The sequence below is a fragment of the Phyllopteryx taeniolatus genome, chromosome 3 (assembly GCF_024500385.1).
Source record: "Phyllopteryx taeniolatus isolate TA_2022b chromosome 3, UOR_Ptae_1.2, whole genome shotgun sequence".
Classification (NCBI taxonomy): domain Eukaryota; kingdom Metazoa; phylum Chordata; class Actinopteri; order Syngnathiformes; family Syngnathidae; genus Phyllopteryx; species Phyllopteryx taeniolatus.
Genome location: NC_084504.1, coordinates 7721874 through 7748564, shown reverse-complemented (window position 1 = coordinate 7748564; position 26691 = coordinate 7721874). Strand labels below are relative to the sequence as shown.

Below are 26691 nucleotides of genomic sequence, written 5' to 3'. Positions count from 1 at the left end.
ACATTCCCTCAATTTATCTTCCTCATCGGTAATGTGGTGGTCCCTGCTGCTGCCTTTCATGCAGGCAGTGTGGGTTTGATTCCGACTCGTCCCCCGATACCCGGCCACAGCTGGGTGCCAAGCCCTGATTAAAAATGGGTGGATTCAGGAGGTACATCTGCCATCTGCCACAGTGCCAAACAAATTACGCAAGTGATCGCTGTGACCCATGGTGGGACAAGCCAAAAGTTGCAACAACAACGAAAAACACAATAAAAGCAGTTTGTTTGTTTTTTAAATTGAAAAAAAAAAAAAAAAAAAAGAAATATCCGCTTGTGCTCCCCAAACAAGTTTTTGGTCATCATTTTCACTTCAGGTCACTCGCGGTTTTCCACCCTGGCGCTGATTGTTACCAAGCATTGTGAACAGGTCTATCGACAGGATTTTTTTTATTTTTTTTTAATGGAACAATATCGTGATCATTTTAACAAATGCATTCAATGTCTTTGTGAACAGTACGTTACAGAACTTGGTGTTGATCTTGAATGTAAGCCAAGATAACAACATTTCTTCTGTATTATGAATGAAGTAATTAGTCATTGCTGAGTCACGTTCCCCAAACGGTGTACTCTGTGATGGGTTATTGATGAGGTCCACTTGTCATGCGGTCTCCTCCTCTCTGTCTCTCTTAGATGCCATTGGTTGAGCGTGAGGCGGGATCCTGGATGGTGAAGCCTGCTTAGGGGAGGAACTTCAAGCGCACGCGGAGTCGCTACGCACAAACACGCAGCCAAAGAGAGGAGAAGATGCTTTTTCTCTTTCCTGCAGCTGTTCAGCCCTTACGCTCATTTCTTTTCTCTCAGCACCACAAAGGCGACACTTGCCGGCTTTACAGACGGAACGGACGGAGTTGATCATTTATCATCACTCGCCGAACTGTGGACCACCCCGCGTCGGTATGGGTGCGCTGAATAAAGGACGCAACGTTTATACTGCGGCTCTTCTACTTTGTGTTTATTGCACGTCATCCGTCATCTCCAAAGGTAAGAAGGATTTCTTATAGGCACTTGCATGGGCACTTCGGGTGACTTTTTTTTGAAGAACCATCCTCCCGTTTGTGGCATTTATGTGATTACGCACCATTACATGTATGCAAAATATGTTAAGACGCGGGATGCTGCAAATATAACAATGCACATCAAATTTTCCAGGAAGATTATGTCTCTCACCCTCTTTATTCAGGCTCTTTGAGTACCAGTTTGAGTTTGTGTCCTGATGCGCAGCAGAGTTTATGCTATTGATTGGCCATCACGCCATAACTAACACGGTAAAGTGAAGTTAGAACACTATTTATGTTCTCCACACTCTAGCTTTGAATTGTAGCCATATTAATTTTCTATTGTTGTAATTTCTTTTTCTCATTTACCGAGTTCTTCTATCTTCAATACATCCATCATTCTGTCCGCGCTGCACGTTGTGCAACAGGCATGCCGGTTCATTTCGGGCCGATTTACTAGAATTAATGTTAGTTCAACAACATTATACATATATATATATGTATATATATATATATATATATATATATATATATATATATATATATATATATATATATATAAATACACCAATCAAGAAACGGGTTCCCTGTTATTCGATGGGGTAACAGAAGGCTGGCTGTTTGCTTTTGACTGCAATTTCCCAATTGGTTTTCAGCTGTTTTTTTTTTTCTAAAAATATTGGAAAAGTCCTCACTAATTACAATATCACAATACCTTTTGTTTCCCCTCGCAGTCAACTGAAAACATTTGGGTTTGCCATAAAAAGATGAATATGAGACAAAAGGTCAACATTTCAGATTTTATTTACCTCTGGCCCAGACATATAACTTAAAAGAAATCACCCTTTGTTTGAACCCCCCCATTTATCTTGTGAGATAAAGTACCGGACTGACAGCTTTGTTTTGTTTGTCAGGTGTCCTCTTGCATTGGTCAATCAAACAAATGCTGAATGTTGCTGAATGTCAACACTCAATGTCAGATTTGTTTTTTTCCAATGGAGACGAGATTAATACTTGTTAGAGGTGTAACCAACATGAAAAAAATAGAATTGTCTATGGGTCAAAACAAAGCAATTGTGAAGTGAAGATGGAAAATCAGTCAGAACCATTACACAAACATTTGCCATAGCCATCCATCCATCCATCCATCCATCCATTTTCTACAACCCTTCTCCTCACTAGGGTTGCAGGCGTGCTGGAGCCTATCCCAGCTAACTCTGGGCGATAGACGGGGTAAACCCTGAACAGGTTGCCAGTCAATCACAGGGCACATGTAAACAAACAACCATGTGCACTCACATTCACATCTATAGACAATTTAGAGTCTTCACTTAACCTAGCATGCATGTTTTTGGGATGTGGGAGGAAACCGGAGTACCCGGAGAAAACCCACACAGGCACGGGGAGAACATTCAAACTCCATACAGGTGAGGTCCCGGATCCTCAGAACTGTGAGGCGGATGCGCTAACCAGTCGCCCACCGTTCCGCCCTGCCATATCCATTTATATATAAATACCTCAATCCGAATAAACAGACTAAATCCGAATGCAATTTCATTCGGTTTCACATGGGTGGAATATTCCTTTTGCCAAACTCATCCCAAGTAAATTTTCGCCGTCGTTCAGAATAGAGCCAGGAAATGCTCTGTCTGTGCATGCTTTGTCTTGACGCAAATGCACGGTAATGTCATCTTTCACGCACGGCGTAAATATGGAGGCTCCCAACTGAGCTCATATGCGACGGAGATCTTGTTTTTAACTACTTACAAGTTGTTTTTAATCAAGCGTTTTTTAAAATAAACATGAAAACAATCCCAACTACTGTGAAGAATAGACGACGGACCTCCATATTGATAAATGACATGACATTCACAATGAAGTGAGCATGTCACACGGCTGTTCTGATTAAATGTAGTGCACATCATGTGCACACCCGGTCGGAATAGATCATGTCACAGATCTTCAATCAGAATGACAAAAAGGTCTCCATGTAAACCCGAATATTATCAGCGTACCTCTTCCCTCCATCATGCAGAATTCTTTTTTTTTTTTTTTTTACAATCAAGGCCTAAATTGGTAACACTGAAGACACAAGTGCTGTTCTTGCTCTCGTTTACCACACACGCAGTTTACATCAAAATAAAAAGCGCCACTTTCAAAATAATATCCATCCATCCATCCATCCATCCATTTTCTGAGCCGCTTCTCCTCACTAGGGTCGCGGGCGTGCTGGAGCCTATCCCAGCTATCATCGGGCAGGAGGCGGGGTACACCCTGAACTGGTTGCCAGCACATACAAACAAACAACCATTCGCACTCACATTCACACCTACGGGCAATTTAGAGTCTCCAATTCATGCATGTTTTTGGGATGTGGGAGGAAACCGGAGTGCCCGGAGAAAACCCACGCAGGCACGGGGAGAACATGCAAACTCCACACAGTCGGGGCCAGGGATTGAACCCCGGTCCTTAGAACTGTGAGGCTGACGCTCTAACCAGTCGTCCACCGTGCCACCTCAAAATAATAGCACTGTATAATTTGCCTTTTATATTGACTTCAGAGAGACTGTGAGGTTTGGTCAAAGAATGTGGACTGGTCGGCTGTAGCAGCTTTGTCCAGGTCTGCCCTAAAACAACTGTTAGTAAAGCAGCGACGTCCAGAGGGAAGGAGTGATGGTCAAGAACATGAACAAAAGTACAGATACGACACGAGAAGAGCAAATAGAGGACTAGAAGATTCAAACCACGCATTGGCAAAATAAATACCGAAGTCAGACTGGAATTTACCCAAAAAGAACAGAGACAAACCTAAAATAAATCTGGGACAAGGTTTTATAGACTGACTCAAAGATTAACCTTTACGCTTACGATGGAAAGGCATAAGCTTTGAATAAAAAGGGGATGTGCCCATGTTCCCTAACACATTGCATCTGTAAAAGTCATGGCTTGGGCTGGCATGGCTTCTTCCGGGAGGGGCTCACTAATCTTCATTGACCCTAACCCTAAAGCTGAAAACAAGTTCATCAGGAAGTTTTTAGACATTCCATATCCAGACTAAAACCCCATCGAGCCATTGGGACATTTGGTAGTCTAAAAGAAGTATAATTTGCCTCTGTACATATGATAAGCTGCTCGTCTTGGTCGCATGATACGATAGTGAAAAAGTAAGCCCACAAGCTAGCAAAAATTATTAAAAAAAAAAAAAGCTGTTGAGAGCTTCTTCAGAAAGTGGAAAAGGCCAAATGATGAGACAGAAGAAGATTAGCCTTCTTCCAATTAAAAAGAAAGATAAATTAAAGAGACAATCAGCAGTCCTGCATGGTGGACGACTGGTTAGCAGATCTGTCTCACAGTTCGGATCCCTGCGTGCATTTTCTCAGGGTACTCCGGTTTCCTCCCACATTCCAAAAACATGCATAGTAGGTTGATTGAAGACTCTAAATTGCCCGTAGGTGTGAATGTGAGTGCAAATGGTTGTTTGTTTCTATGTGCCCTGCGATTGGCTGACGACCAGTTCAGGGTGTAACCCGTCTCTCACCCGAAGATAGCTGGGATAGGCTCCAACATGCCCGCGACCCTAGTGAGTGGTACAGAAAATAGATGGATGGATGGATCAGCAGTCCTACTTAAAATACAGGTTTATTGCTACATGTGACAACAGGCAAGACCTTCAGAACTGCGCAAAAAGCATTATATACCTTGCTTTCATTTCCAGCATCCCATCTTGTTAAAGTTGGATTTTTTATAACCTGTTGATGTCAAAACCAAATGTTTTCAGTCTACAGCAAAAACAAAGAACCTAGCCTCACTGTGGGGTGTACAAAACTGATTTCCATTAAACCTTGTAGATAAAACTCCTCCTGGCAATTTTATTTTCTAATACAATCCAAATGCAGGATTACTATCAGACTTTATCCTCATAGAAAAAAGTAAGTGATTGTAACATTTAGACATACGATGGTTTGTCACTTGGGTTAAAAACAATGTTACATACATATACCTTTCGGGGCCTAATAAGGTACAATCAGTTACCTTGATGTCAAATAATCAACCCTGTGACCCTGAACTACAGTGTACATTGTGAAGAGTGTACAATATATTGGTTACCCCTACACTAATCCAAACCCTGACTGTCTTTGTTCCCTTGTGTCCCAGTTTGATGTTTTAATTTGTTGAAACAGCAGGACACATCTTCAGGCAGGCAGTCCTCTCGCTGCCGCAGAGTTGATCATTTATCATCATGCTATCGTGACTCCGTATCACGATAGTCATTAAACCATTTTATGTCACAGGAGAATGGTGAAGGAAATACGAGACCAAGACAGTCGTGCTGCTGTGAATGTTTTACTTGCGTCTTGTATGAAAATCAATATCAGCCCTAAACATGCCATCTCAAATGGAACAGATACTCAAATCATCGTCCATAAAAAGGAAAGGAAAATACATATAAAAAGGCAACTTTGAGCTATTTGTATTCAGACACATTTGAAATGCAACATAAAAACAAGAAAATAAACAATATTTTCCACTCCTCTAGTCGTAAATTGGATATAATCTGAGCGAGCTGTAACAATGTCAACACAGACCGAATGTCACTTTGTTTTTCAGCAACTTTTATTGTGATTGGACAAATCCAGAATTTTTTTTTTACTTCCTGTGAATAATAAGGCTTCTGTTGTTTGACATTCAATGGTTGCCCATGGCCCCAGAGACCTCTGTACTAGTGATAAAAATATATAACATGGTATTCCTATTTCCCCTTTTATTTACTACCCAATAACTTCACCATCCGTCCTCAAAAAAGACATAAGGAAAGGTTGAAAATCTATGTCCAACAACCATTAAGTCTGCAGATAATTATTTGTACATACCTGGTCATGTTAAATTTAAATTAAATGTGGACCAGCTTTGTGGCAGAACAATTAAGGCTGGATAAATACCGTCACACACACACACACACACACACACACACACAATGCAGTCCAATTATTCAATGGTCACTCTTCTAAAGGTTGCTGGCTGGATGGTTCCAGTCTAGTGCATCAGTTACCTCCACCAAGGAAGTTAATGCTTTGAAATGTTGGTTTGTCCGGTCATGGATCAGTTTTTGAGTCTCGTCATAAAAGCTTCTACCAAGAGACATGGATATTTTAAATTAATTTTCTTACACTGGGGTGGGGTGGGATGGTGGACGACTGGTTAGAGCGTCTGCCTCACAGTTCTGAGGACCGGGGTTCAATCCCCGGCCCCGCCTGTGTGGAGTTTGCATGTTCTCCCCGTGCCTGCGTGGGTTTTCTCCGGGCATTCCAGTTTCCTCCCAGATCCCAAAAACATGCATGGTAGGTTAAATGACAACTCTAAATTGCCTGTAGGTGTGCATGTGAGTGCGAATGGTTGTTTGTTTGTATGTGCTCTGCGATTGGCTGGCAACCAGTTGCCAGTACCCCGCCTCCTGCCCGATGATAGCTGGGATAGGCTCCAGCACGCCCGCGACCCTTGTGAGGAGAAGCGGCTCAGAAAATGGATGGATGGATGGACACTGGGGTGGAATGGTGGAACATTTGGTCAGGATTTTGATTTTTTCAGTGTGGAGTTTGTATGCTGTCCCTGTATTTGCTTGGGTTGTACAGGGTACATGCATGTTGGGTTAATTGAAAAGTCTAAATTGTCAATTGGTGTGAAAGTGTAAAAGCTTGTTTGTTTGTATAGGCCCTGTGATTGTGTCCTGAGCAGTATGAAGAAGGTTTTCGTCCAGGATATCCCTGTACTTGGCCGCATTCCTCTTTCCTTCGATTGCAACCACTCGTCCTGTCCCTGCAGCTGAAAAACACACCCACAGCATGCTGCCACCACCATGCTTCACTGTTTTGACTGCATTGGACAGGTGATGAGCAGTGCCTGGTTTTCTCCACACATACCACTTGGAATTAAGGCCACAAAATTCTATCTGGGTCTCATCAGACCGGATAATCTTATTTCTCACCATCATCGAGTCGTTCAGGTGTTTTTTTAGCTAACTCCCTGCGGGCTTTCATGTGTCTTACACTGAAGAGAGGCTTCCATCGAGCCATTCTGCCATAAAGCCCTGACTGGTGGAGGGCTGAAGTGATGGTTGACTTTCTAGAACTTTCTCCCATCTCCCGACTGCATCTCTGGAGCTCAGCCACAGTGATCTTTGGGTACTTCTTTACCTCACTCACCAGAACCCTTCTTAGTTTGGCCGGACGGCCAGCTCTAGGAAGGGTTCTGGTTGTCCCAAATGTCTTCGATTTAAGGAGTATGGAGGCCACTGTGCTCTTAGGAACATTAAGTGCAGCATAATCTTTTTTGTAATCTTGGCCAGATCTCCACCTTGCCACAATTCTGTCTCTGAGCTCTTCAGGCAGTTCCTCTGACCTCATGATTCTCATTTGCTCTGACATGCACTGTGAGCCGTAAGGTCTTATATAGACAGGTGTGTGCCTTTCCTAATCAAGTCCACTCAGTATAATCAAACACAGCTGGACTCCAATGAATGTGTAGAACCATCTCAAGGATGAGCAGAAGAAATGGACAGCAACTGAGTTAAATATATGAGTGTCACAGCAAAGGGTATGAATACTTTTGGCTGTGTGATATTTCAGTTTTTCTTTTTGAATAAATTTGCAAACATTTCAACAATTCAGTTTTTTTCTGTCAATATGGGGTGCTGTGTGTACATGAATGAGGAAAAAAATGAACTTAAATGACTTTAGCAAATGGCTGCAAATGGCTGCAATATAACAAGGAGTGAAACATTTAAGGGGATCTGAATACTTTTCATACCAACACACACACACACACACAATGCATTTTTGTTTCAGCATTGCATTTAGCAAGCGTGATCATTTTGGTCTGTCGTCGCAATATGCCATTTTCAAACTGTCATACAAACGTTTTCCTCACCCTTTATGAACATAGCATCTTGGCTGTAATGGGACTTGCCAAGCTTGGGTGAGACTTAAGCTCTTAAAGATCAATGGTGATGTTTGCATGCAATGAGTCACAAATGGGGCTCCTCCTGTGTAACACAAGGAAACATGGAAAGGCTTTTTAAAGGTTTTGTACAATTTGGTCGGAGAATGCAGTAGAAACAGGTCAAAAGGTTTGATTTGTTTGCAGGTGGACATATTTGTTAGTTTTATGTTAGTTTATGCATGTTTGATTTAGTAAAGGCTTAGTTTTGTGTACAGAGTAAGAAAAACATTTAGGTAGAGGGATAGGGATGAGTTCATATTTGATGAAGGATTATTCAAATCACTAGGAACTGGTAGTAATGCATTGCAAAGTATTGCAAATATGTTATACTAGAGGGAACTGCATAACGTGATTAAAAAAATTTGCCCTGTAGAATTAGTGGACCTTTTCAGTTTTGTAACAGGCTTTGAAAGAAAATATAATGTTTGTTCCTGCATCAGATTTTACGAAAGTTCACAATTGACATCACCACAAGGTACTATAAATGTTCTGTTATTATTATCTATTTGGCATACAGCACAGGATATTGTATAGCTCTTGTTTCTTTTTTTATTCAGGTTCAAATGGCAGTAGACAAAAAGGTGTTTTTTTTCCGAGTTCAGCTTTGATAAAGACAAGACAACAGCTGCATTGAGCAGTTACTGTATTTCCCAGCGCAGTAAAATAGAAAGTGAAAGGGTTGCTATGATGTCCATACTGTTGGCAGAATGAATAATCATCAGCAGGCTGTCTTTGTGACAATGTGCGCAAATCATTGCCCAGATTTACATTTAAATTAAACCAAATGGTCATCCATTCCGAAATGATATACAGTAATAATGATAGTAATAAAAGTAGAGCCCTCTTTCATATTGGGCTAGTTGTAATGTGGGATTGCATTTATTCGGGGACTGGTCTTGTACAGTCTGAGTTATGTCTTTGCCATGTTAAGGCTGTATCCTTTACATCTCAATGACTGAAATAATCAATTTCCTGCCTAAGAGTCTTAATATAGTCAACACTGAGCCCTCCTGGAGATCATTTGCGTCTTCTGGTCGCGTTGCTTTCAGTGGATTTAAAACATCTACACACCCCTGTTCAAATGCTTGGCTTTTGTGATGTAAAAAAAAAAAAACGAGACCAAGATGAATAAAACACTTTTTCCATCATTAATGTGACATAAAATCTGTTCAACTCAATTGTTGGAAGTAAACAACTGAAGTAATATGGTTGCACACCCTCTTAAAACTGGAATGTGTCTAAATTCAGAATTAACCAATCATATTCAGACTTGTGTTAAATGGCATTTAGAATGTATTTGCCACCATTTAAAGTGCCTAAATAATCCCAAATAAAGTTCAGATGTTTTAGTAGGCTTTTCCTGATTGTTATATCTATTTCTTTGCTTTGGAGCAAAAGTCTATAGGTTTTGTGGTAACACTGACTTGTGTTTCTAAATGTTTATAATTGACTAAGGCACCAGTTTCAGCAGAAGAAAAACAAGCGGAATGCAGCTTTGGTGGTCGCTGAAGCAAAAACTTGGGTATGGGAGGAGTTCGGTGAGGCCATGGAGAAAGGAAGGCTTCGAGGAAATTCTAGTCCACCATCCGGCATCTCAGGAGGGGGATGCAGCACACCATCAACACTGTGTATAGTGGGGCGCTGATGACCTCGACTCGGGACGTTGTGAGTCGGTGGGGAGAATAGAAGACCTCCTCAATTTCACCGGCATGCCTTCCCATGAGGAAGCAGAGTATGGGTTCTCTGAGGCAGGCTCTCCTATCTCTGGGGTTGAGGTGGTTAAAAAGCTCCTCAGTGGATGAGATTCGCCCGGAGTTCCTAAAGGCTCTGGATGTTGTGGGGCTGTCCTGGTTGACACGCCTCTGCAACATCGCGTGGACATCTGGGACAGTGCCTCTGGATTGGCAGACTGGGGTGGTGGTCCCCCTTTTTAAGAAGGGGGCCCGGTGGGTGTGTTCCAACTCCAGGGGGATCACACTCCGCAGCCTCCCTTGTAAGGTCTATTTACGGGTGCTGGAGAGGAGGGTCCGTCGGGAAGTCGAATCTCAGATTCAGGAGGAGCAGTGTGGTTTTCGTCTTGGCCGTGGAACAGTGGACCAGCTCTACACCCTCTGCAGGGTCCTCGAGGGTGCATGGGAGTTCACCCAGCCAGTCTACATGTGTTTTGTGGACTTGGAGAAGCCGTTCGACCGTGTCCCTCAGTGTGTCCTGTGGGGGGTGCTTCGGGAGTATGGGTTACCAAACCCCCTGATACGGGCTGTTCGGTCCCTGCACGACCGGTGTCAGAGTTTGGTCCACATATCCGGCAGTAAGTCGGACTCGTTTCCTGTGAGGGCTGGACTCCGCCAAGTCACCGATTCTGTTCATAACTTTTATGGACAGAATTTCAAAGCGCAGCCGAAGCGTAGAGGGGGTCCGGTTTGTTGGCCTCAGTATTGCATCTCTGCTTTTTGCAGATTATGTGGTTCTGTTGGCTTCATCAAGCCGTGATCTCCAACTCTCACTGTAGCAGTTCGCAGCTGAGTGTGAAGCGGCTGGGATGAGAATCAGCACCTCCAAATCTGAGACCATGGTCCTCAGTCGGAAAAGGGTGGCGTGCCCTCTCCACGTCGGGGATGAGATCCTGCCCCAAGTGGAGGAGTTCAAGTATCTTGGGGTCTTGTTCACGAGTGAGGGAAGAATGGAAAAGGAGATTGACAGGCGGATCGGTGCAATGTCTGCAGTGATGCGGACTTTGTATTAGTCCGTTGTGGTAAAGAAGGAGCTCAGCCGAAAGGTGAAGCTATCAATTTACCGGTCCATCTACGTTCCTACCCTCACCTATGGTCACAAGCTGTGGGTCGTGACCGAAAGAACAAGATCCCGGATACAAGCAGCCGAAATGAGTTTCCTCCGTAGGGTGTCCAGGCTCTCCCTTAGAGATAGGGTGAGAAGCTCGGTCATCCGGGACAATCTCAGAGTAGAGCCGCTGTTCCTCCGCATCGAGAGGAGCCAGATGAGGTGGCTGGGCATCTGATTCGGATGCGTCCCGGACGCCTCCCGGGTGAGGTGTTCCGGGCAGGAGACCCCGGAGACCCCGGGGACGACCCAGGACACGCTGGAGAGACTACATCTTTCGGCTGGCCTGGGAACGCCTCGGCATTCCCCCGGAAGAGCTTAATGAACTGGCTGGGGAGAGGCTAGTCTAGGCGCGTCCCTGCTAAACCTACTGCCCCCGCGACCCGACCTCAGATAAGCGGTAGAAAATGCATGGATGGATGGATCTGTGGTTACAGACAAATGTACCAGATGCTGTTTTTTATTAGGCCAGTTTATCATAGGCAACCCTTTAGCCCCCCTTTCTCATTGCCATAAGGCCTGTGAGAAAGTGTGCCATCAGTTACATACATACAGTCTTAACCACACACTTATGCATTTTCATTTTGTGCAGTTTATTTGATATCATCTAGGTCTTTGCTTTCTTTTAATAGAAATGTAAGGGTCCGTCTCTTATCAAGCCAGTGACAATTCAATATTGTTATCAAAGAACATGTCTTCTTGATGTATCGGTCATGGGTGCAATCTGTCTAAGACCATCTCAAGAAAATGGCCTTTTGAATGACTGGAATTTTTCTTTTGAATCTCCTATTTGTAACTTGAAAATGAGTGTATTCTGGTTCCATAAGAAAAGCATTTGTAGCAATTCTCTTTACCCGCTCAGCCTCATTTTGGCAATTGAGATTTGACTAGCAATCACAGGTGTTTATTGATTTTGGCTCTGTTAGCATTTATCAAAGCTGGTTTCATTTGTATACGATGTCTATTAAATAGATCACTGGTATAACTTGTTCATCCCTAATGTACAGTATCCCAAACCAAATGGTTCTCCCGCTGTTACTGTACCCAGTCTCATGGCCTTGGGATAGCTGTTCAAACATGTCCTGCCTTCATCCATGGTGCACTAGCACACCCACTGGGACAGAACAGTGCTTCAGGACATGTTGTGATGGATGGACTGTCCAGCTCCAGTTCCAGCTTGCTGTGTCCTACCCTATATGGAGGGACTCATGGCCTTGCTTGTGGGTAGTTGTTAGTCATTGGCCTGTGCTTTTTTTTTTTTTTTTTTTTTGACCATAGGTTGGCATAAAGTGTTGTAATAAAGTGCAATAGGATCTAACATGAGCTTATTTTACAAATATGGAATAACATGTTTTTATGACTGATGCATATATATGCATGTTTACTTTTGAATAATACTGTCTACATTAACAATAGGTTTATTATTGTGTTTGTACTTTGTAGTAGTGTATATCTGCACTGTATAATGCTGACAGGTGATTGATGGGGTTGATCTCAGGGTTAGTTTTTTGTATAAGACCAATGCAATCACCAGTGAGTTATCTTTTTTAGACCAAGAATAGACTTCATCATCATTTCCTTTACGACTGTTTTTTTCCTTTTTTATGAGTACGTCCAATTGCACCTAGTGAGGGATCATTTGCGACAAATTTGTTGTTCGGCGCAACACAGCATATCATCCATGCATTTTTTGTAAAATGTATTCTGTTCTCGCTGTCTTTGAGCTGACTACAACCTGGACCTATCCTAATCAATTACAAGTTACATACAGTAGATACAATCAACCATTCACACTGACAAAGTCACTGAGCGGGAAAAGATCTCACGCTGACTGCATGACAGTTAACCGAGGGAACCAAAACACTATGAATGAGTCACTGTATCATTTCTTACATGTGAGACAACAAAGGTATTCATGACATCAGCACACCTAAAAACATTGTTCCAGAAATTCATTAATCATCAAGTATTTAGGTTTGTGTTTGTAAAAACTTTGTGGTTTCTTTGAATAATACTGAGTATAATAGGGCTTTGTTTTGGTTTGTATTGTGGTCGGCCCTTCTACCTTCTCAGCTCGATAATAAAGAAATATTTTTGTGTTTGTGTGCACAGGACTAGCTGTAGTCAGGTGTACTAATCATTAGAAAGCTGGCCAGCTCTATGTCACCTTGTCTTCATGTTTGGCCTTGCTGTAGTTGCACATAGACTCACACAATTTCAAAGCACGTCGATGTTTTGAAAAATGAAAGTACAGCGTGATTCAAAAAGAATGCGCCAAAATCAGCACGCAATATTTCAAAAACGAAAAACAATAGAAAACTCCAGCTTGGACACATACGTTGTACATACCTTACATTTTTTATTTCATGTTTTACAAGTGCTCAATGTGGCCACCACCGGCAGCACGGACAACATCAAGCCGATATGAGAATTCTTCCCAAACGCGCCTCAGGGTGTCGCATTCCACCGTATTGATCTTTCATGTTGATATTTGCTGGAAGTGGTGGAACATAAACTTTGTCTTTAACATACCCTCACAAGAAAAAGTTTAAAAGCACGCTGCACTGTGAGAATTTTTTTCGTAAACTCAAGCACACAAAACGCTGCTGAGGAGTCAACCACTTTGGGTGTCAAAAAAACTTACTTTTTTGACAATTGAACGGCGTCAGAGGAGTACGTCACCACAGCAGTGATGTTTACACCCAATCAAACTTGGATAACTCCCCTATCAAATGACCACTGATTCAGTCCATTACAATGCCTTTACTTAATGCGTAATGATTTTGACGTATTCTTTTTGAATCACCCTGTGTTTTGAGCGGCACGGTGGAGACTGGTTAGCACACCTGCCTCACAGTTCTGAGAACCCGGGTTAAAATCTGGCCTCACCCGTGTGGAGTTTGCATGTTCTCCCCATGCTTGCGTGGGTTTTCTCCGAATTCGAATGGTCATTTATATGTGCCCTGCGATTGGCTGGCGATCAGTTCAGGGTGTACCCCACCGCTCACCCAAAGATAGCTGGGATAGGTTCCAGCATGCCTGCTACCCTAGTGAGGATAAGCGGTCATTAAGATGAATGAAAGTATTTCGGGCACTAAGCAAGGCAGAAGCAAATAATATACACAATGCTTTTTAAAAATCCACCAATCTATGAACAAAGTATTAATGATGTCTGCAACTGAGTTTAAAATTCGCCTAATGTGGTGTTAACACTATTTTAAATTAACAGTCTGTTTCAATTCTCTAGCCCGCATTGGTAATGCAGTGGTTCACATAACTTGTTTTTATTACAGTCGCAGGTGAGCTGGAACCAGTCCCTGTTGACTTTGGGCAAGTGGTAGGGTGCCTGGTTGCCAGTCAGTCGCAGGGCACTTATAGATAAACAACAATTCACTGTCACTCACACCTATGGACAATTTAGAATATTTAATCAATCTAACATGCATGCTTTTGGGATATCGGAGGTAACTGAAGTACCTGAAACAAACAAAAGGAGAACATGAAAACAGGATGAAAATAGAATGGCCTGAGTCTCAGACTTTACCACTTCAATTATTATTGGGCACAAAAAAATGTAGACATTTTTTTCTCCTGTAGCTAGAAATAATTATTCAACTGACCTTTCAACTAGTTTGGGATTAGAAAACCAACAATCTTTCACACTCACATTTACACCTACGGGCAATTATGAGTCTTCAATTAACCTAGCATGCATGTTTTTGGAATGTGGTAGGGAGCCGGAGTACCCGGAGAAAACCCACGCAGGCATGGGGAGAACATGCGAACTCCACACAGGCGAGACCGGATTTGAACCCGGGTCCTCAGAACTGTGAGGCAGATGTGCTAACCAGTCGCTCACCGTGCCACCTGCATATAACTGTGCAGATATTGAGTATTTTTAGTATAGTAGGTGAAGAATTTTGGTCATAATATCTATGACTGTAAGGAGCTAATGCAACAGGCTGGCGAGTGGCGACCAGTGCACCATTGAATGATATGGCTGTCGTTATCAGTCCAGTTTTTTTGGGTATCGGACCGATAAGTGTGATTTCATTTTTTTCCCCCCAATATCGGGCTGATAGTTATCACTCCGATAGCTATTGTGCATTCCTAGTAATTTGGTGCTATTTTATTTATTTATATGGCCAGGAAAAGTGATTTATTAACGTGTGGATTCTACTCAACAGGTAGGGCATCTGGTGGAAAAAACAGTGCCAAACAAACCATGCGAGTGACTCATTGTGGCGACCCCTGACAAGAAGAAGCCAAAAATCACTTCTTATATGAAAACAGACAGGGCTATGTTTATAAACTGTATCCACTCTATATTATTATATTATTATTTGTATCCATTTATTCTTAAGAAAATGTAATTTTCCATTCTGCTAGTACAAAAATAATTCTTATGTGAAAAACGGGCCTTGATTGAATTTCTGTGTGTTTGTGTTTGCAGAATCCAGACAGTCAGACAAACATTTGAAGGACGTGCGATCAGTGAATCTTATGTTTTGGTCGACGCATTGTGAATGTACGATGCCTTTGGAAATGCCAAGTCTGTAGTACTGTTCTGATTTTGCAACTCATTTTCATCGTTTAGGTAGATATTTGGAGCAGTTGTGGGAGATGGTGGTAGTGGTGGTAAGTTGGGTGGGTCAACCGGTGGTCTGGTCAATCCTATTCTTTGTCACCTTTTTAATTAGGCCATCAAATACAAAAGGACACTTGATCTGGCTCTGAATATTTTGATTTGCTTGTAGACACAGTAGGGAAGCCTCTCGCTGTTTACACATATCTCATTATAACGTTTGACCTTCTGTTCGTGTCAGATGCCCCACGTATGACAATAATGAGATCAGACTCTTCTCTGCTCAGTCCATGAGCAGGATATACTGTTTGTGCGCATAAAGTCTTTGTTATTTTTGATTGGTTTAAGCCACTGCATTACGGTTCTGCATCAACACTTTAAATTCTGTAACCCGAATATTTTGAAATCATGTTGATGAGTGCAGTTCCTTTTTCCCCTGGGGCTTGCTGTATGTCTGAATATACTCAAAGATTGACACTTTACGTACACATTTTATGAGAGCCGATGATGCTGTATCAAAATCTTGAATTTACAGAAACAAACCTCAGTTTCATATTGTGCATCTTAATTCAACAATGCATTTTTCAGTGGTGTAGAACTGCACTGCCTCTTACTATGAGGTATTTCTAATGTTGTCTCCCACTAATGTAGCTAAAATCAATTTGTTGAACTTGCTCTCAATATTATGCAATGCATTTCTAAAACACTGCTAGCTATCACACAGTTATAAATATCCATCCATCCATTCTCTGAGCCGCTTCTCCTCACTAGGGTCGCGGGCGTGCTGGAGCCTATCCCAGCTGTCATCGGGCAGGAGGCGGGGTACACCCTGAACTGGTTGCCAGCCAATCGCAGGGCACATCGAAACAAACAACCATTCGCACTCACAGTCATGCCTACGGGCAATTTAGAGTCTCCAATTCATGCATGTTTTTGGGATGTGGGAGGAAACCGGAGTGCCCGGAGAAAACCCACGCAGGCACGGGGAGAACATGCAAACTCCACACAGGCGGGGACGGGGATTGAACCCCGCACCTCAGAACTGTGAGGCTGACGCTCTAACCAGTCGGCCACCGTGCCGCCCAGTTATAAATATGTATTATATATTTTTTAATGACACCCATTGAAGTCAGCATTTGATTAATAATCGGGGGAGGAGTATTTATGTGTTACTGAGTAGGTAACAGTCGTTTATTCATTTCTAGTTAGTGATTTCATTCATTTTCAGTAAAATCGAAGCATTAACTTTGTTAAGATACAATTCTTAAACAGTGCTTGTCACATTTCTTGTACCTGCTTATTCTTATGAAATAGCTGGTGAGTATATAGTCTGTATTAAAATTAGATTGCTACCCATAATGTCACAGTGTTGATTAATGAATACAAAAAAAAAATCCTTTTTTTTGTCCTGTCAGGTAATTTCTAAGTAGAGACATGACAAACTGCACAGAAAGGTGACAAGCAACGCAATTTATGAGACCTGTAATCTTAAATTTGGCACCAGTGGGCTGTGACAGAGGCCACCAATCATTTCAACCACGGTTGTTTAATGGTCGCTCACATTTGACTACAGTGTATGAATGTGTTAAAATGCTGCACATCCCACTTTTAGTTTAATATTTCAGGAAGCTCCCAGCTTTGAATTCCTTCTCAAAGGCACTTTGACTGCCTTTCTTTTTTATGGCCTATTTGCATTTGACAGTCTGTTCTTGCACTAGAAAGGCTATGTCTCTCATATACTGTACCGTCACTCATTGAAAGCATCAACCTGGCTTGACAAATAATCAGAACCAGCCTTTCAAAAGTCGTGGCCATTGTGAAACTCAGGGTAGTGTGAAAAGCTATTCGAAGCCTGTCACCACAGCAGAGACGTCAGATGTTAGCTTACAGTGTCGGTGATGAGTTTCAGCATATGTCAAGATAGAGTTGTGAACAGGAAAATGAGGGAACTGCTGCAGCTATCAGCTGTCACGTTTTTAGGTGGAAAATGATGGAAAAACCCATCATGTGCTTCTAAATATCTTCTGGTCATTCACAACATGTCACTGCTTATCGGACATATAATGTCATATAAGGTCATCTTTGCTTGAGACCTCATACAGCATTTAGTATATATTTGAATTATGCTCCATTTTGCTTTGTCTTAGTGGGCAGCGTCTGTAACTCCTCAGTTCCCCGTGTGCCTGAGGCTTACTCCCACTGCTTTCTTTTTTATGCTTAAAAAGCTCTCTGTTGAAAGTCCTTTTGGCTTTTGATACAATCTCAGAGTTGTCCAGGGTCAGCACTACAGTGGATTACTTTTCCTTCTATGGAAACTGATGTTTACTCATCTCAACCTTGTGGGCAAAGCTCCCTCTTTTACTGATTTGCTATGGTTTGTGCCCACACACCATCCAAGGAAAATGGTTCTTTTGTTGCTTTTGTGTTTGACTTTTTCACCTGCCTATGCCTAAGTTAGAATTTATAGCAGTTATGAAATAACGTGGCGTGCACTGGATCCTTGGCCTCAAGCTGCTGCATGTTTTACGAACATCTTGCATTGGCCACAATGTCTGATTGAGTCAATGTTCCCACAGTATTTGGGATTAAAAAACAATTGACAGGTTGACACTGAGTCATGTAACTTCTTAGCCAATGTGGGCAAACAGTATAAAAATCTAGGCACTCGTGTGTAGTTAGCCACAACATCACGTGTTTATGTGGCCAAACCTTTAGCCACACTTAGCCAGTTCTTGTCACTGGGAAGCCGGTAAGCTTTAACGATGTGGGAACCAATTAAAACTTGTCAGGTGTAGGGCTGAACAATTTGGGAAAATACGATTTAGCATGTGATTTTTCGGGAGGAGGTTTATCTTCAGCTTTATGCACTAAACACAATAAATGAATTATTCTATAGTATGATCAACACAACATTGTATACAGCCAACAAATAAACAACTCTTTCCTGTAGGCCAGGCCTAAGTGTTATAATGAATTGATATGAAGAACATATCTTGATTTTCCTATTGAATTTTAAAAAGAAAAAAACTTCAGTCACAGTAGAATATGGACTTATTGATTGATTTAACTTCGTGCCTTGTAAAAAATTTAATACTGTATAATGATGCTCTTGCCAGTAGTAGTAGCACTGCTTTCCGTGTCAGCCAAGTATGGAGATAAAGTGAAGAGTGACACGAGTGACACTTTTCATCACCAAGATGTGAGTATATAAGCGGTTGAAATGTTAAATGTTGATTAATATTCTTATCAATTACAGTAAAAGTGTTCAGTTGATTCAGTTGTTGTTTGATAATCCTCAATAAGCATTTTACGGACTTTATTTTTTGTCAAATCCACTACTACTTTTTAGATGAAGGTAAACAATAATATTCTAAAGCTTTGGTGGTAAATATTAATAGGCTAACTTTAGCTGTCAGATAATTGTAACAGATTTAAAAAGCAGGATTATGTGGTCTAAATTACATCAGGGGTCGGGGGTGGGAGCATGACTATGCTTGCCGTGGTTCCCCCAAATGACAGTAACTATGTATGTACTACCTACTTTGAGCCAGCGCCGCCGCCGCTCGGCATGACAATAATGTGTGTGCTTCAATGCGGCGCTAAGCGGCATCGGGTCTTGTCTTTCCCCAAGCGCTGCTCCAGGCAGCCGGGAAAGACCATGAGACTGCTGGATGGTGGATGGTGGCATTTTACTAAGCAGGGAGAAAACTAAACCACTAACACCGTTCACACACGGCGGAATGAACGCGCTCACTTTAACTTTTATAAGGAAGGGCTGTTGAGTTTTGACGCAGGCACTTTTGATTCGCCAGTATGTCAAACGTGGGCAATATTTGCTTCGCTATATCCTGTTTCAATTAGCCATTGGCGAGGTGGCGAACGGGCAGCGCGAACCCTGAGCAATGACTAATACTCTCTGGTCACTGCTTGGACAAAGTTAAGCTTTGGACTAAACGACACACACAGTCCCTAACAATCAAGTGTTCCAGGACGATGGTTGACCTCAGATTTTGGGGGGATTTTGAAACAATTTGTCCCCAAGACATACTATAGTCAGTTTCATGGTCAAACCGTCATCATCCTAAAAAGGTATTTACTGTAATTGGAGAGAGAATTCTTTAAAGTAGCATTTTAACAATCCTAGCAGTCATATGGTTGTGTTGAAAATCATTTTTCCACTGTAATTCTTGGTTAAAACACTCAGTGGGCAACACTTCTTACTGTTAAATGTACAACCAAACTCTTTGATAACAAATGCGCTGGTGATGCAGGACTGCTGCTTTCAATGTGAGTCTGCATCTTTCACATCCATTGTATTTTCTTCTTGTTTGTTCACATTCTTCTTGTGATTCCACTTGTTGGGGCTCCTCCTTTATTTGAAAAAAGGTGTTCCAAAATGCTACAAAAACCAAAATGTGTGCAGGTAGTCCTATGATGCTCGCTGAACTGAAGTCTGAGGTATGGCAAGGTCGTGCATGATGGATATTGTATCGCTCATGACATCTCGCATGACGGCATGCAATTTAAACTCGATAAAAACTGAGTCATGGTTGACTTTAAATGCCCAAGTAACAAGGCCTTCTTTTGGTGTTTAAGATTTCCAGTTTTTATTGTGTTCTCACCAGAGGGACACATACTGAGTGAAAGCTTTTCTCACGATGCCCTCTCTCTACTCAGGGCACGGGAAATCTATATTGGGGCTGCAAGACAAAGAGCCCCTGCAAAGTAACAAAAATCACCTCCCTACACTAAAATGCTTTTAACGTCACTCACATACAGGTCCGGGGTACTTTCTACCAGAAGTTATGATGGAGAGAAGCTTCAACTTGGGTTAGGAAAATTACTTTTGGGCAAATAGTGTTTCAACATGATTAATACGTAATTACACTTATTACATTATAATTTTTCAAGTATTATGCATTTTGAATTAAGCATAAACAAAAGTCGAATAAATAATCAGAGCTGTTAACGGAAGCAAATTAATACATTGCTAGTACAAACGGTATTTGTACCTCTGCTGGTTTTGCACTTGAAAATGTGCTCAAATGTATGAAATGCAAACCTACAGTGACACAGTGGCATCCACGGTGAGGTTCTTTGGCTCAATGGACTGATGCTGTATGCGCAGATTGGGGGGAGTAAATTGAAGTCATTCATCAGCACTGCGAGTGCTTCAGTAATGAGTCGCCCTCAGGGCTTTATGGGAAGTAGAATGGTAATTGAAGGCAAAAAGCATTTCTAGACATTTGTGTTGCTGTTCATTGGCATCTCGAAATATTCTACATTTTACTGTAGCTCTGTCTTGAGCTGTAAGTGCTAGGCAGAAGAAACACTGAAAAGCAGAAGTAATAAATCTTATGCCAAATATACAGAATGAGAAGTCAAAAGGATTACATAAAATTAAACTATAAAACCTTTAATCCATGTCATTCCTTATAATCCCCATGAATTGTGTCTTCTTAAGAAACATCAAGTGCTACATATTACAGTGCTTCACTGACTGTAAGTAGCCTTTATTGGAGGGGCCTGATTGTACTGTCTACAAGAAGCTAAAACATTGTACCCTCTATATTCAAACCAGTGCTACAACAACTACATCAGAATGATGTTTAAGGTGTGGGGAAAAAAACATGGCGGAACGGTGGTTTGAGCGTCTGCCTCACAGTTCTGAGGGCCGGGGTTCGATCCCCGGCCCCGCCTGTGTGGAGTTTGCATGTTCTCCCCGTGCCTGCGTGGGTTTTCTCCGGGAACTCCGGTTTCCTCCCACATCCCAAAAACATCCAGGGTAGGCTAATTGACAACTAAATTGCCCGTAGGTGTGAATGTGAGTGTGAATGGTTGTTTGTTTGTATGTGCCCCGCAATTGGCTGTCAACCAGTTCAGGGTGTACCCCGCCTCCTGCCCGAAGATGGATGAAAAAAAATAAATTCCTCCGTGAAATTTCTTGAGCATGTCTGTCCAGACTTAAAAGTGATTCTTGTTTGCTGCCATCTGGTAATAATTGGTGTTTCTATGTCAAGGTTTGTCTGCCTGCAGACTTTGAAAATGGGCCTACCGGAAAAAAAAAATTGTAGTAGTTGTCTTTTTTTTTACGCAGCACTAACTTTGGGTAATTTAACCAACAGTGCAAAGCAAGTGTGCCGAATCCGCTAATCCTCTCCTGCATCTGTCCCTTGAGCAGTCTTCTGTGGAATTTTTTTATGCTGGCTTTTTACATGCAGACAGTGGAGTATTCAGACCCCCTTAAATTTTTCACTCTTTGTTATATTGCAGCCATTTGCTATTTTTGCTAATTTTTTCCTCATTAATGTAAACAGAGCACCCCATATTGATAGAAAAAAACGGAATTGGTGAAATTTTTGCAGATTTATTAAAAAAGAAAAACTGAAACATCACAAAGGCATAAGTATTCAGACCCTTTGCTCAGTATTTAGTAGAATCACCCTTTTGAGCTAATAGAGCTATGAGTCTTTTTTGGGAATGATGCAACAATTTTTTCACACCTGGATTTGGGGATCCTCTGCCATTCCTTGCGGATCCTCTCCAGTTCTGTTCGGTTGGCTGGTGAATGTTGGTGTACAGCAATTTTCAGGTCTCTCCAGAAATGCTCAATTGGGTTTAATTCAGGACTCTGGCTGGGCCATTCAAGAACAGTCACTGAGTTGTTCTGAAGCCACTCCTTTGTTATTTTAGCTGTGTGCTTAGGGTCATTGTCTTGTTGGAAGGTGAAGCTTCGGCCCAGTCTGAGGTCCTGAGGATGCTGGAGAAGGTTTTCGTCCAGAATATCCCTGTACTTGGCCGCATTCATCTTTCCTTTGATTGCAACCAGTTTTCGTGTCCCTGCAGCTGAAAAAACACACCGACAGCATGATGCTGCCACCACCATGCTTCATTATTGGGACTGTATTGGACAGGTGATGAGCAGTGCCTGTTTTTCGCCACACATGCCACTTAGAATTAAGGCCAAAAAGTTCTATCTTGGTCTAATCGGACCAGAGAGTCTTATTTCTTACCAACTTGGAGTCCTTCAGCTGTTTTTTTTTTTAGCAAACTCCATAAGGGCTTTCACATGTCTTGCACTGAAGAGAGGCTTCCGTCGAGCTACTCTGCCATAAAGCCCCGACTGGTGGAGGGCTGCAGTGATGGTTGACTTTCTAGAACTTTCTCCCATCTCCCGACTGCATCTCTGGAGCTCAGCCACAGTGATCTTTGGGTTCTTCTTTACCTCTCTCACCAAGGCTCTTCTCTCCCGATTGCTCAGTTTAGCCGGACGGCCAGCTCTAGGAAGGGTTCTGGTCATCCCAAACGTCTTCCATTTAAGGATTATGGAGGCCACTGTGCTCTTAGGAACCTTAAGTGTAGCAGACATTTTTTTGTAACCGTGGCCAGAGCTCTGCCTTGCCACATATCTGTCTCTGAGCTCTTCAGGCAGTTCCTTTGACCTCATGATTCTCATTTGCTCTGACATGCACTGTGAGCTCTAAGGTCTTACATAGACAGGTGTGTGGCTTTCCTAATCAAGTCCAATCAGTATAATCAAACACAGCTGGACTCCAATGAAGGTGTAGAACCATTTCAAGGATGATCAGAAGAAATCGACAGCACCCGAGTTAACTATCTGAGTGTCACAGCGAAGGGTCTGAATACCTATGGCTGTGTGAAAATTTGAACAATAATTTTTTTTTCTGTCAATATGGTGTGCTGTGTGTACATTAATGAGGAAAAAAATGAACTTAAATTATTTTTGCAAATGGCTGCAATACAACAAAGAGTGAACAATTTAAGGGGGTCTGAATACTTTCCATACCCACTGTATGGAAATGCGACAAAATTGCATCCCCATTTGAACAACACAATCGATTCTGAACTGGGTTATTTAAGAGTTAATTTAATGGTACTCATAAGCATAAATTGCTTAAAAAAGTACTAGCGTTTTTTTTCTTTTTCTTTTGCTCATTTTAACAAAGGAGCCACAAATGCAATTTAATGTAATCAATTCAATGCATTATTTACTCGCTGTTGTAGCAGGTGTTGGGCAGTTTTAAATTAAATACAACTACAGTGCACATTAAATTGCTGGTACTCACTGTCTGGAGAAAGTGATGCAATGACCAGTTATTGGGTCAACCTAAATCTCCTGTTAATTTGATGTTATTATCCCTGAATGTACTCTCGTCAGTACACCTGTGCAATCTATAGAGATTCGATAGAAGTTGGATACAAAAGAAATCATAAAATATTTAACTACATGTTTATCGAGGTGATTGTAGTTTGCAAGTGGTGTAAAAGTGCCCTGCTCCATTCTGAGAATTGTTTCTGATATTTTGGTCTATAAAAATTTGCACAGACTGAATTTATAATGCTAACTATTTTACATCTATGTAAAGGAAGATATTAGTATTTTCAGTATTAGCAGAATGTAATAATTGCAAGACTAATCCGTGACAGTAAAAACATTGCAGCACTGTTACAATACATATCTTTTACTTTTTTTGGATCTCATTAAAATATGGAGGTGTACAGGAGTCACACAAACCAAAATGAATGACCATGTGTTACTTACTCATTAAAAAAATATTTAAAATTTAACGCTCACACAGGCGCAGAGCCAGGGGGTGGCCAGGTGTCATGGCCACCCCAAAAAATTTCTGGCCACGCCATTGAAAAGTTTCACCGCTGAGATCACACTGAACTCTTTATAGTAGCCTTCTCTTGTCTCTACTTTGGTTTCCACATAAAGTCAGAATGTTATCATTACACTGGAAGGAGCTCAATACCTGAATAAATTTCTAAATAATCTCCCCCTCATCACGTTTTGATGGACTTTATTATTCCCATGGTATGTGTGGTGCTTTGTCTGTGTTTTGAATAAAACTTCAAGATTATACTTCCATTACTATTTTATTGCTTTGGTGATTTTAGATATAATTACTATAGCTATAATTTACTAGTTGGCATTTTACTATGATGTGTGGATTTAAGGAAGCCTTGTAGTAAAGTCTGATAAATGTTATTTGGTTGGGCTTGTCACTGGTCAAATGCCTCTTTTAAAGGCCATGTTTGTCATAATCAGGTCTTTGCTTCTAAATGTACTGAACCATGCTCACAGGAGGAGACAAGTGCTTAAATGTCACCCACATCCCGGGTAGGAAGCCACTGCCGTTTTGAAAGGACGTCTTGTGTTTCTTTCTTTGGCAGAAGGCAACTTGAAGTAGTAATTGCTTTTTAGTGTCTCTGCGGTTTGAAGCTAGAGCGAATGTAAATATGATCAAATGAGATTCTGATGGTGGCTTTAGAGGCAGTTGGAGTGAAAAGTAATATGGTGAAATGATATTGGAGGGGATGACAAAATGCAGTGATTACATTTATTTCCACTGACCTATTACTGGAGCATTGGGTGGAAATGAGTACTGAGCGTTCTGTTTTTGCGGTAGGCCACACTGTTGAAAGGACACCCACCCCGCCCCATTCGTGACATGTCAGAAAAGCAGCTAGCTTTAAAGCTGTACTTTGAGAGGTCTTGGCTCATTTTGACTGAATTAGTTTGCAAGTCAAATCATTTTTGGAAGTATAAATTACCATTTCTGATTCAAACATTTTAGTGTATGTCTGTTGAGAATTGGTTTTCAGCTACAATTGAAATTGTTTTTGTCGTCAAATCTGATATATGCATGCATGTATTATGTATGTATGTATGTACAGTATGTATTTACTCTCGCTGCTGAAATAGATTGCATTGATGACAAAGGCCACGTTCACACTGTCAGGCATGATGCCAATTTGGATTTTTTTGTTAAATCCAATCCAATCATTTCTGTTTTGTCGAAAAATTGTGACGCCACAAATCCATCATGACGAGACCTCAGCGAGGGGCCGCATTTACTTCCGGAACCACGCCGCCTCCCAGCTGTGTGCATCCGCATTGTGACATCCGGGTTTGTGTGCATGCGTGTGATGTCACTGACATGTTCCGCCCACAACAGAAGCCGCATTTGTTTATGTAATGTGAACGACTGCATAAAAAGATTGGATTTAACGAAAACATTGGGCATCATGTCCTGCAGTGTGACCGTAGCCTCAGTCTGGGGTATGTATTGAAAGATATACAGTATGTAGACTAATCTAAAGATCCATTTGATGTTTATGCATTATACGCTATAGGAAAGGTAATCAACCATCCTCTCCATTTAGCTTTGACCATTCCCAAATGTTCATTGTCATCTCTTTTAGTCACTGTTAACTTGTGGTGGCAGTGACTGTGTCCTTACTGGCAGACATGATAGAGCCTCATCTATGATCAGCGTATACTTCTTTGTAAAACTGTAGGACTGAGCCAGTATGACATTTATTAATTGACTGCACATTAATAAAACAGCAGATCATGTCAATGTTGAACATCTAAGCTCTACAATTGCATAAAAAAAACCTGCATATATGCCTCAGAGGTTGCACACTGCTGATACTTTATAGTAGATTGGGGAGCTAGAAATTATAATAATACAAATAATAATAAAAACATAAAAAAATAAAAATGATAATAATAACACCTTATATAGCATTTTTTAAGGGAACCATGAATACTTTTATTTCTTTATTTCATTTAATCCGTCAATTCATACTTATGGACAGTCATTTTCTCTGCATAAAGTGGAACCTGTCCATTTACTGGTATTACAGTCATTTAAGTATAAACAGATTTGAACTTGGCAAAAAAAAGGTGATACGTATTAACACAATACCTTTTATTTATTTTTGTATTTATTTATTTTTTGATATGTAAGCATCTGGTCCTGGATTGGCCTGCCTGTAAAAGTCAATGAGGCCCCTGAGCCAAAACATTTGCTCACCCCTGCTTTAGATGCTAACTGAGCCAAAGTCTCACAAGAATTGCTGATATCTTGCATTATGGTTTGTACTAGAGTTTTGTTTGACTTTTGAGTCATATTACACATTGTACGACTTTTGGGTTCTTCAACTTTGAAGGGTCCATTGTATTTCAAGTGTGAGCTGCACTGGTAGTGATACACACTGCTACATTTTGTGCAGATTGCACTGATTCGATTCCTGGACAGTTCCCCAAAACCCAGCGACTGCTGGTCCCAAACCTGGATTAAAACAAATAATAGTTAGCTGAGCTAGGCGCCAGTACGCCCGCGACCCTAATGAGAATAAGTGCTATGGAAAATGGATGGATGGATGGATGGATGGATGGGTGGGTTGTATCAGGTAGGGCATC

General features: G+C 41.5%; 1 protein-coding gene across 2 annotated transcripts in view; it reads left to right on the top strand.

The window, feature by feature from the left end:
* The first annotated feature begins 782 nt into the window (after positions 1-782).
* Positions 783-26691, top strand: part of unc5db (unc-5 netrin receptor Db) — a 212070-nt gene continuing 186161 nt past the window's right edge. For both annotated transcript variants that reach the window (XM_061766757.1, XM_061766756.1), the window contains exon 1: positions 783-1022. In XM_061766757.1, the coding sequence (XP_061622741.1) occupies positions 938-1022 (85 nt within the window). In that variant the 5' untranslated portion in view covers positions 783-937. The remainder of the gene's footprint in view (positions 1023-26691) is intronic.